The sequence below is a fragment of the Clupea harengus genome, chromosome 22, assembly GCF_900700415.2.
Source record: "Clupea harengus chromosome 22, Ch_v2.0.2, whole genome shotgun sequence".
NCBI classification, from domain to species: Eukaryota; Metazoa; Chordata; class Actinopteri; order Clupeiformes; family Clupeidae; genus Clupea; species Clupea harengus.
Genome location: NC_045173.1, coordinates 11,725,002 through 11,737,219, shown reverse-complemented (window position 1 = coordinate 11,737,219; position 12,218 = coordinate 11,725,002). Strand labels below are relative to the sequence as shown.

The 12,218-nt window shown below is 44.3% G+C and overlaps 1 protein-coding gene across 4 annotated transcripts; it reads left to right on the top strand.

Annotated features, from left to right (window-relative positions):
* The first annotated feature begins 4,226 nt into the window (after positions 1 to 4,226).
* On the top strand, positions 4,227 to 12,218 carry noctb (nocturnin b). 4 transcript variants are annotated; one of them, XM_012836975.3, is made up of 5 exons: positions 4,291 to 4,356; positions 4,584 to 4,604; positions 6,578 to 6,662; positions 10,016 to 10,282; positions 11,102 to 12,218. In XM_012836975.3, exons 3-5 carry the CDS (start codon positions 6,650 to 6,652, stop codon positions 11,977 to 11,979), a joined length of 1,158 nt encoding a protein of 385 aa, XP_012692429.1. In that variant the 5' UTR covers positions 4,291 to 4,356; positions 4,584 to 4,604; positions 6,578 to 6,649; the 3' UTR covers positions 11,980 to 12,218. The 4 variants fall into 4 exon arrangements, with proteins under 4 accessions (XP_012692431.1, XP_012692430.1, XP_012692428.1 ...); XM_012836977.3 differs by lacking the exon at positions 6,578 to 6,662 and having other exon boundaries at positions 4,227 to 4,356; XM_012836974.3 differs by lacking the exon at positions 4,584 to 4,604 and having other exon boundaries at positions 4,272 to 4,356.

Sequence of the window (12,218 nt, the reverse complement as noted above, 5' to 3'; positions counted from 1 at the left end):
TTTGCTTGTGTGTGATGTGTGAGTGTGTGTGTGTGTGTGTGTGTGTGTGTGTGTGTGTGCATGTGCGTGCACACACACATGTGGGTGTGTACTGTGTGTGTGTGTATGTGTGCGATACAGAGAGTGAGAGAGAGAGAAGAGAGAAAGAGAGAGAGAGAGAGAGACAGGGACAAGCACACATTTAAGAAATGCACAAGCGCCACACTGCCATGCCAAGAGCAGAGTGATCCCTTCCGGCACGCTGTCACTCACAGAGAAGTAACAACCTCGTCGCAGCAGCCCCGGCGAAGAAAGGCAGCCTAAAGCTCCACCTCAGGGAAGAGTCAGAGAGAGGGATTAGAGATAACGCAGAAAGGAAAAGCGGAAGGGGCTGACTTGCATTAAAGACGTCAGGTGCTGCCAAGAGAGTGTGGGTGCCTGGGGCGGGGTGAGGCAGAGACTTTAATTAGCACCGTGGACGCCAGGCGGAGGTGCCAGAGGCCAGTTATCGGGCCAGCGGCCTCATGGGCACCAGCGAGTCTGGGGCAATAGTCGGAGCTAATCCACTTCTGTGTTCACTTCTTTTTTTGGGGGGGGTGGGGGGGGGGTTGGTGAGATCAGCGCAGCGTCACATGATGAGCAATGGAACAAGGTTAAATGATGGGGGAATAATGACAGTGTCTGTATGGCCAGCAAGCAAAACTGAAGACATCATTTTGGTCCCTTGGAATCCATTCTTAGGGGAGAATCACTGGTGCCTGTGAGATAGCAAACAAGTAAACATTTTCCAGCTGGAAAGGCTTAATGCTGGTAGGACAAATCAATCACTGATATTTCACGTCAAAGAGTTAATATCCATTCATATATATATAGAGAGTAAATTACTAACGCACAGGGTTTCTCTACATTAAGCTGAGATTGCTCTACAGTTCTCTTCCACTAAATCAGCCCTATAGCCTTGTATATAGCCCTATTAATTATCTCCAAACAATGTTTCAATATATGTCAGTACTGATAGTTTGCAGGCTTTGCAGATTTACAAGTATAACATGTGATTCAATTCCATTACATTCGTCATAACAGTATTTTAATCAGTTTCAAGACTGCTTTTGTCATTGTGATGTACATAAATACTTCATAGACTATTCTTGAAAGGTATAAGTTAGAAAAGGAGAGATAGCACATAAAGCACAGCATTGCTCAGCAATATTCAGTCCTTCTGCGCTCAATGATTTTCTGAAACGTATTCTGTTTTACTTACTGAGCTCTGAAGACAGATAGGGAGTGAGAGAGAGAGAGTTAAAAGATAGAGCACGAGGGATGGCGAGAGACACTGAAAATGAGATGGTAAAGAAATAGACGAGATGTTGACACAGAAAGGGTCAGACAAAAGAAGAGCCAAGGGGACAAGACAAAATCATGAATGGAGAAAAAGAATAGGAAGATGCTAAAAACAAGAGATGCTGATTCTTAAATTCAGAAAAGATGCGGCCAGATTTCAATATTAGAAGGATATGAACGGAAGCCCAAAAGACAGAGTAAGGTGTTAAGATAGAATGACAAATTGAGCTTCAGCCTGAAGATTCTAAACGCATTCAGGTTTTTAGAAACTGTATAAAAGAATGGAAGAGAAGCCAAAAGCGATCGAGAGAGACTGTAGATGCCTTGAAGAAGTAAGCTGAGACAGAAGGATAGAACAAATGACAGAACACAAAGCAAAGAGGATGAAAGAAGGAGCAGAATATGAGAGAGGCTCAATATAACACAGCAAGAGCAAGATACAGAGATACAGAGGGGAGAATCTGAATATGATTAAGCAATAAGTAACAGACACTTTTGAGTCTGGGAAAAGTAAGGCAGGTTCAAGATATTGGGTATGAGGTGAAGAAAGAGAAGGACTACACTTTTAAGCAAGAGTAAACTGAAGGGGCACATAGAGATGAAGGGATGGAGACATTTCAAGTGTGACAGACAGACAGAAAGAGGGGATGGAATGAAAAGGAGAAGGTGAAGGGGGAGAGGCAGAGAGAACCTCAGAGCAGGGCATCAGAGTAGCCTGCAGGCCCGCACACACACATATGGGGGAAACACAGGGAAGAGCCCACACAGAAAAGGGGGAGAGGAACAGAGGAACAGAGAGACGGTAGTGTGAGAAAAGGTGGCAGCAGGACAGGGAGAGTGGGAGACAAATTAAGGACCCTGTGGGCTGGCACAGATACCTGAGAAAGATGGCAGCCACACACACACACACACACACACACACACACACACACACACACACACACACACACACACACACACACGCACACGCACACGCACACACAGGGAGGGGGGAGAAAGATAGAGTCAAAGAGAGTACCAGCTGGAGCTGAGATGGGAAAAGATGGCCCAGGAGAACCGACAAAGAGAGATCCCCGATCAGGAGCAAATTGGGCACATGGGGTGTAGATGAAGGAGAGGAAGAGCCAACAGGGAAATGGAGATAGTCAGAGAGGCAGACAGGAGGGGAGGAGACTCACACAGAGGGAGACACTGAGGGAGACACAACTGACAGGGGTAAGCAGGGATAAATAGAGAGACAAAGGAAGGACTAAGTTGTGAGCGCATTTGTTTAGATGAAGGAGAGAGAACACTGCTGGAGAGAAAAGATGATGTGTAAAGGAGAGAGAGAGAGAGAGAGAAAGAGAGTAGAGGCTGACTGCCTGGACTGTGGAGGGTGCACTACGAGGGAAATTAAGAGGCATAGAAAAGAGTAAACCATTGGAAATGCTAGAATCATTGTTTCCTGAGAAACTGAGGGAATCTCACATGCATAAATACCTTGTGTAATACCTTTTACTGTGTATTGAGATGTACTATGTGCAGCAACCCTGAAGCTTTGTCAGTGATTAACATGCATACTCCTACTAAACCGAGTTTAATTTAGTCCAAAATATAATCAGGTCTTTGTAAACAACATTGTTAACATCCCATTCCATGGTGAGCAGGAGAGGATGAAGGGGGATTTCCAAATGCATGTGGGACAAAAATAAGAGTCCACTGACCTTTGTCAGGGCACCCAAGCTGCACTTTTTGTATTTAACCACTAGATGGAACTGGTTGCACACTAAAATACCATTTGTGACATCTCAAATAGAATACAAATACAAATGCACAAAATATTGAACAGTAATATGTTTGACAAGAATAAAAAAATACTATAAAAAAACCTATAAACACGATTTTGCAACTTTTTCAGCAGAATCATCCGTTAAAAAGGTCATTACAGTCTGCTGATGTACAGGCCTATTCCGTAAAAACACAGTTTTCGTGAGCACTTGCGTAACTCTTTTTTCTGAGCTGTGCAGTTACGTGATAGAAGGAATGACTGCCTGTACCACATCAGAGGATGCTGCCTATTTAACACTGTCGCCGGTGTCCAATCTGCTTCAACACTGATGTAAGTAGGATACTCTTTTTGTGAGCCGGTGCATTGCTTGAGTTTCACAGTTTTGTTGCAATAGCAATTATAACAACGGCGTTACTACAAGAGGCAGCCTAGGTTTTGTTGTTTTGGTTTTTGCTTTTTTACGTCTTTGTGTAGATCTGACTAGTTGTTAGAATTTACATGAAATTAAATTGCAAGTAGCATTGTATTACAACCAAACGTCCATGACAGATGAATTTATCTGAAACAGTAGCGTTATGGAGATCATAACGTAGTCTATCAAATGGTAGACTTTATTTATTTTTCAAAGGAAATGGCCTACACAGAAGGGGTCAAAGTCTTGGTTACAGGGTTGTCTGAAATCTTTCCTCGTTGTCGACACCTATTGTGCAAGAGTAATTATTTACGTGGACAAAAAAGGGTAACCATGCAACTGTCAAATACTTTTCTTCACATCTGACTGGCATTCAAGGCTCGAGTAGAATTTTCTAGTGGAATATTAGTAATAATAATATGTTTAGCTGTTTTAGTATTAGTGTACACACGAATAAAGCAGGAGGGCATGTAGACCCCATTTCAATGGCTCTGACATCTTATCCCCTCAGCTTTTGAGCTCTGAATGAGGTATGGCACTGAGCCACCATCTCAAGATTTGCTTGATGTGTGGTACAGATGCTGTCTCAGTCTTACGGAAGAGCACTACTCTTGCTGCAAAGAGTGGTCCGTCTATTTCCAGGAGGGGGCAGTGTTGTTAACCTCTACCACGAGCCAAGCTGGTGGTCTGACCTTGTGCTACAGCTGTAGAGTGTAGAGTGCAGAGGACCTCAGTGAGAACCTGAGCTGCTACAGTCAACAAGGGCACAGCTCCACTCTCCCACACACATGTACACGGGCAGGGCTGACAGGGACAGCTGAGCAGAAAGGTGCTTGGAAAGAACAACCTTACACTGGTAAGAAATTTGCACTTTGATCTTCCCTGGCTGAAATACTCATTACAGTGTTTGCTACTGTAAATCAAAGGCATGTCCTCAAATTCTTGTGAGATTATGAAGCAACTTCTAGGGGACCCATGCTAAATGTAAAGCATTACATATAAACAGTCGACTTACTTTTGTCTCTGTGTTATTTGAATATGGTGTATTGAGAGAGCTTGCTTTTGTTTGTTTGTATAACACAGAATGCTGTCCTGTGATCAGTGGTAAGCCTTGTTTATTGAACATATGGAAACATTTTTACCTGCTCCTCAGAAATCGCAAAGGCTTGTCTGACAACTGCTTCCATGATCAACTGCGGCAAACTTAACTTCAGTGTTTGGCAATCACCATAACAGGGCCCACCCCTTTTATGGTGATTGCCAAACATTGCTGCTGTTTATCATGGAAACAGCATTCTTCTGTAGGGTCTGTCAGCACACTCACACCTGTCCCAACTTGTGCCGTGAAAAGTAAAGTCAGCATATTTCCTGTCTTGTGTCCGCAGCCAGACCAATGCTGGGGATGCTAAAATCTTAAATGCAGTGTCACGAAACCAACCCTATTCATTTATTCTGTATCATTTTCTTTCAGTGATCTTTTACATTTTGAAAAAGTAATGACGTCCCACAAATCCACAGTATTGATATTTAGAGTGAGGTTAGCAGCGTCAACATGTCCCTGAGCCCCTCACTGGCCCTGAGATTAGAAACTGGAACCAGACCAGACCACCACACATGAGGGGAAGCACAACATATGGAGTGAAGGATTATGCAGACACCCACCATATTTCCAATTCAAATACATTTATGGGCCCTCTTTTAAAGTGAATTAGGGGGGGGATGGTCTAGTGGTTTTCGGGATCTGAACTTCCAAATGAAACACTACAACCCCAGGTTGGCCCAGGCTATATTAGGATCTCCAAAACGCTACTGTTGTAGAGATGCAGATAAATTAATCTGTCCTGATCGTTAGGTTGTAGTACAATGCAATTTAATTAGTTACTTAATTTACTAGTTGTTGTGCCCCTGAGCATTTTAGCCCAATGAGTAGCATGGCCCATCAAGTTGTTAAACTTGTTGAGTTGGTAAACACTAACAGGATGATAAGATTACGTTGATGTTGCTTGCAGTATTGACATTTTGGCCGCTGAGGGTCACCGGGTAAAAATATCACCACCATTGGATCTGTGTCCACCAATCAAAATGTGTGGAAACCCTCTATGAGATCCTCACAGAGTAATCTATTCATAGCCTGCATGGACAACTTAATCACTTTATGTTATTCTTTCAAAATAGCATTAAATAGACATTTACAGGCCCACTCATGAATGTAATGTTAAACGGATTAAAATATCCACTGTACTGAGTTCAGTGATGTAAGAACAAGTGACCTATTCCAACCCAAGAAATAAGGAGATTAAGGTTTGTTACCTAAAAAGAGAAAGTTATGAGATTCCAAATGCACGTGATTGAGTTTGACTAAATAAGGAGCCAGCTTAACTAATGCTATTAATATTGACATAATAAAATGGGAACAGTGGGAAAAGATGTCTGTCACAGTTGGATTCCTTCTTAAAGTATGAAAACCCTACGTGTGCTCTCACTAGTCTTTTCTAAAAAAGAATAGACACAATAAATAGCTGCTGGGAAGGTGAAAAAACAACTAAATCACAGACAGTTGTTGATGTAGAACATATGTTAAAATTTGTGAGTGTCTGTGTGTGCATGTTATACAAATGCTATTTGTAGATGGTATAACATGCACACTCATACACTCTCAAATTGTGATTGAGAGCTTTTGTGTGTGTGTGCATGTGTGTGTGTGTGTGTGTGTGTGTTGCGGTTGTGTCTGTGCTGAGCTGGAGGTCTAACGTGTCTGTGTCTGTGTATGTGTACGTGTATGTGTCATGTAAGGGTGCAGGAGGCCGTTTGTTTGGGTTGTCTGTCACTTCCTCCTGACCTGTTGCTGTGGCCGTGCATCTTTATGCTCCTCCTGGTGTCATCTGTAATCTCTCTCAGCTGTCGCCCAATTTAGAGATGAGACAGCCAGCTAACTCATTACCTTCCCCTCTCTCTCTCTCTCCCTCCCTCTCTTTCTTTCTCTCTCTCCCTCTCTCTTTCTCTATCCTCTCTCTTTCTCTATCCCCTCTCCCTCTCTGTCTCTCATTCTCTTGCCTGTTCTTCCTCTGCAATCACAGCTTCCACCATCTGTTAGACTCACACGCTCTGCCTTGCATGGCCTGACCCACACAGAAAAATAAACCAGCACAATGGAAGTTATTGGTAAGTGAGGCTCTTAATTAACCGTTGCATGTGTTAAGAACATGTGTGGCCTGTGGCCACTGTTCTTCAACAGTGCTGGGGTTAGATGTGCAGTGTCCAGCTGACTGAATCAGTAGTAACGAATGAAAATGCATTTTAGCTTGTCACCCAGGGAGCACTGACAATGGATCTGTTTACAGTCAGAGAAAGGCTCTGATGCTGACAATGTCTAAGTGTTCTGTGGGTTAAATATGTGCGTTTGTATGTTTGCAAATATATTCATAAATATATCTGAAGGTATCTGGTTCAATTTGCTTGCCTTTATGTTAGACTACTTAAAGTATTCAAACTGTTGCACACTCATGAGATGCTCCTTGTGAGATTCATGATCAAGCAGCTGCTGTGACCACCAAAAGTTGGCCACTGGCCAGCATAATATCCAAAATGGTAATCTTATCATGGTAACAAAGGAAATGTCCCCACACTGGATTGCTCAGATCACACACTGGATTGCTCAGCTCACACACCTGGGGTCAGGAAGCAAACAAAGGTGTGAGTGACTGCAATTAATCATAGTATGGGAATAGGGGTAGGCCATTGAGAACCATCTCAGTCAGCAGGTCAGAGAAACCTGATTATCATACAGAACAACAAAAGGTTGCCAGACCTGTTTGCATTACAAGACGAGCTCCTTTACATTCCTAGGAGGTGTCTTAAAACAGTATATATAGCTAGAATTGGGGATGCTTGTTGTTCAGACCTACACCGCTGAATCCGGAGTATGTTCCACGTGCTTCGTTACTGCACTTTACTGGAATAAAAATTGCTGCATCAGAAACAAAGAAACTTCCTTCATTTCTTACGTCCTCCAAAGAAATGTCATAGATAGATAGAAAGACAGATGGATACTTTATTAATCCCGAGGGAAATTTAGGAAAAGAGACGCGACAACGGAGCTACTTGGAAAGGCTGCCACTCGTGTCGGCGCCGGAAGCACGTAATGTTTGGAAAGAAAGCCTCTGCCTGACTCACCCCGTCTTAAGCCACAGCTTGCATGTCAGTTTCACAGATGGAGATTAGGGTCTTATAGTTATGTTCATCAGGGCTCATTAATGAGCTCATGTGGCCTGGTGTATTTTAGGCTGATCTCAAACCAGTTCTGTACTTCTGTTCTTGTTAAAGATTGTGTTTGTTTTGTGGGGTTTTTCACGTGCGTCTGTCCGTCAGGCAAAGTCTGTGGCGACAGAGCTCCTGTGATTTTTCAGAACAGCAGGACAGAATTACCCTTCAACCTGTGACTCTCAAGTCAATCAGTCAGTGTGCCACTGTGCCAGCACCTCTAAACTGGAGATTAAACTGGCCATAACATTTACTCATTCTGGGCTGAGAAAGGTTTTTACTCAAAAACAAATGAAAGAGAAATAGCCACTTTTATGGAATGGCTTTACATTGTGCTTTTCACAACAATAATTGTTCTGTTGATATTCGTGATCAAACAAATCTAACTATACAGGAAGGCTCTTTGAAACTGCTGGCAGACATTGTTCCCCATCTGTGGGGAGAGCTGAAGACCACGATCATATGATATGCCCAACCCCAGGTGTGCCATTCTCTCCACAAGTTCCCTTTTGCGTGTGTGGGCATGCAGCATCAGTTCGATGTATAAAGGAAATGGTGTCTCCTGTGAAGTCCTATGTCTGAAAAAAGCTGCTGTGCCTGCCCGCTTGTGCTTAATACTGTTGAATTTAAGCAACTGAGCAATTGCAAGTGCTGCTGGCGATGTTTCTTCTGACGTCTGGTCCTTGCTGGGTACCTCTAAGACCATGTTCACCAGGGTAAGCAACAGCGGTGACACAGAGTCCTCTTGGCATCTTTCAGGGAAACCATTAAATGGTTTGGCCTCACCAAATATCTGACAGAGGACAATTTGTGCAACACGTATTGTGCAGCATCTTTGTCACTGTCCTGCTCATAGGCTTTGGCAAGAGCAGCACCAACATCTTCTTCAAAGGACATCAGGACATCTCTTCCCTTCCTGTATGATTGCATATCAGGGAATTCAGCAAGAATCCTCTCCCTAGTCGTGTAGAGTTAATTCTAGTATCAACCTTTACTCCAAGCTGTTCCAACTTGTAGAGCTGGGCAAGTTCAGCTAGCTTTAAGATTGGTGCTGTCTCCTCATCTTGCCTGGTCTCTTCTATGTAAAGGACCAGCTCAGCAAACACAATTTTGAAAAATGGCTGCCATATTGATGGCTCCATATCCAAATCTTTTTGAAATGCCCTTGGCTATAACTGTACCAAATTTCATGCTTGTATCACAAAATGAACAATTGTTATGGTTATCTGCACCACTATAAGCAATGATTCCTCTGCATTTTATTTTACTTTGGAACTGAAATAAACATCTACATCAATTTCATTTAAATTCGACCCAAGATAAATCTTGTGCTTACTGTGGAATTAAATAGGGTCATTTTTATGTCCATATGCTGTGATATGATCAATGCTGTATTTTGCTGTGTTACTTTAAGCACCAACTAGAAGCTGTATGAGTGTATGGCATGCATTAGTCATGACATCAGGCAACATTGACGATGTGATGACAAATATGCTCCCAAATAGCTTAGTTTGGATATAGATCCTGTAGGTAAAAGGAAGTTTCTTTTGTGGTTGGTGCTGCAGTCTTTATTCCAGTAAAGTGCTGTAACGAAGCACGTGGAACATACTCTGGATTCAGTGGTGCAGATCTGAACCACAAGCATCTTCAACTCTAGCCATATATACTGACTGTTAAGACACCTCCTAGGCTTTTAATGTAAATTAGTAAATGTCTACTGCAAACTGGTCTGGCAGCCTTTTGTTGTCGCTTTATGATAATCAGTTTTTTTTGACCTGCTGCCTGAGATGGTTCTTAATGGCCTACCCCCATTCACATACTATGATTAGTTGCAGTCATTCACACCTCAGTTTGCTTTCTGAGCAAAGTGTGGGGACCTTTCCTTTATTTCCATGATAAGATGCCCATTTTGGATATTATGCTGGCCAACTTTTGCTAGTCACAGCAGCTGCTTGAATCTCATGTTCACTCACAGGATATACTTTAATTTCTTACAATCCCTGCCTGTATTTGTTTTCCACTCTCTCTCTCTCTCTCTCTCTCCAGACTACTTTGAGTCAGTGATGGCTGACAATGTATCATCTACCCCCGTCAGGAACTGCCTTGTGCCTTTATTGGTTAAAACATAGGAAGGGGACAGGGAACGTCATACCCCTTCATTCATCTCTGTCTGTGTCTTTAACTGTACCCCTTCTCTGCTCTCAGCTTTCTCTGGCTTTCCTGTCTCATCGAGGTGTGTCTGTCTCTCTCTCCAGCATTCCCCATGGGCAACAGCCCAAACCGCCTGTACAGTGCCCTGGCCCCGACCTTGAGCAGTGCCCCTCTGTCTCAGCACATCCCAGCCAAACTGGACCAGGAACAGGACCTGGATCCCGCAGACCCCGTAGAGCTTCTCAGGGAGTGTGAGGAGGTTCTACGGACCCGACCGGCCCGTCTGCACAGAGCTTTTGTCTGCCAGAATGGCAGCGGTGACCATCGGCAACAGCCAATACGGGTCATGCAGTGGAACATCCTAGCCCAAGGTAGGAAACACCATGCTCTTCACTTCTATACTAGTTTTTGTATGCAAGTTTAGTTCCAAACTTCCTTAGATGACAATTGATAGAATCTGAGGAACAAAGAATGAACCTAAGGAACATACTGTAGAAGGAACCCTCAACATCAGCCCTAAAATCTCAGCGATAATGTCAGACTGCCAGTATTAGTAATGCTGTAATGCAAACCAACCAAATACTCATGAGTAGGGCTATGCTTCTAATGCGACTGAAAGCTGCCAAAAGGTTTGATTTTTAAGATAATAATGTTTCGGCTTTCCCCTTTTCTGGATGATTCTTAATGTGTGACTTTCTGTCATACTCTGTAACTGATGGCTGTTTTAAGTCACCACCAGACCTTTCTTTTGATTCCATGATAAGCGAGCCGTCTGGATGATGCTATCGCTATAATTACATCAGAGCCATTCAGTTATCACAGTTTACGACTGTAATAGATACATAATTACAGAAACAATTTCTTACAGATACACTAAAGCCTGCCAAAGGATAATCCTGGTATTTTATTAGTCATATTAGTCATTGATTTTAAACATCTTTATCGCTTAGTTGAGCAGATTAGACCTCAGACTATTTAACAGAAACACACTATATTTTCAGTGTGCCAGCCTCTCAGCACTTCAAAAGCACTTTTCAAAGCCCTGATGAAAAAATGCATAAAGCAGAAAGAACACCCAACATGTGCAGTGTAAGTGTAACCTGTCAATGACCAGCAAATTCCCCAACAGCTGAAGAAAGCTTGAATTGACAGGAGTTGGTGCTAAGCTTTTGCCCCTGCCTTTGGTGCAGCTCTAGGTGAAGGCATGGACAGTTTTGTGCGCTGCCCCCTGGAGGCCCTGAAGTGGAACGAGAGGAAGTACCTGATCCTGGAGGAGATCCTCACCTACCAGCCCGACATCCTCTGCCTGCAGGAGGTGGACCACTACTTCGACACCTTCCGGCCTGTCCTGTCGCGCCTTGGCTACCACAGCAGCTTCTGCCCCAAGCCCTGGTCCGCCTGCCTGGATGTGGCCAACAACAACGGCCCAGACGGCTGCGCCCTCTTCTTCCGGCACAAGCGCTTCCAACTGCTGGGGACCACCCACCTGCAGTTGGCTGCAAAGATGCTTGAGACCAACCAGGTGGCCATCGTCAGCACGCTGCGTTGCCGGGCAACGGGGCGCGCCCTCTGTGTAGCTGTGACACACCTGAAGGCGCGGAGTGGCTGGGAGAGGTTGCGCAGTGCCCAGGGGAGCGACCTGCTCCGCAACCTGCAGAACATCACCCAGGAGGCAGGAAGGGCAGCAGCGGCAGCGCCGGGCGAGGGGGAGCCAGGGGTGGGCATGGGCGTGCCACTGCTGGTGTGCGGGGACTTCAACGCTGAGCCTTCGGAGGATGTGTACTGTCGTTTCGCCACCTCCAGCTTGGGCTTGGACAGTGCCTACAAGCGCCTGAGCTCGGATGGCCAGACTGAGCCGCCCTACACCACCTGGAAGATTCGGCCCAGCGGAGAGAGCTGCCACACGCTGGACTACATTTGGTACTCGCACCAGCACCTGAACGTGGACACTGTGCTGGACTTCCCCACTGCTGAGCAGATTGGACCTGACCGCCTGCCCTCCTACAATTACCCATCCGACCACCTCTCACTAGTGTGTGACTTCAGCTTCTGTGATTCACCTGAGTGAAGAAAGAAAAGTGGCCCAGGACTGGGTATGACTGACCATGAGTGTGGTCAGGTACCCTAGGTCAATAATTAATATATAAATGGCACCTGTAGTTCAGCGGTTATTAACAATGGCTGCCATGAGTATTCCTAAAGTTATAACTTTAGGAGATCCTTACAAAATGATTCATCTCTTCCCACTAACCTTGAACACTCAACAACTGAAGGATGTACAGTACCAGTCAAAAGTTTGGACACACC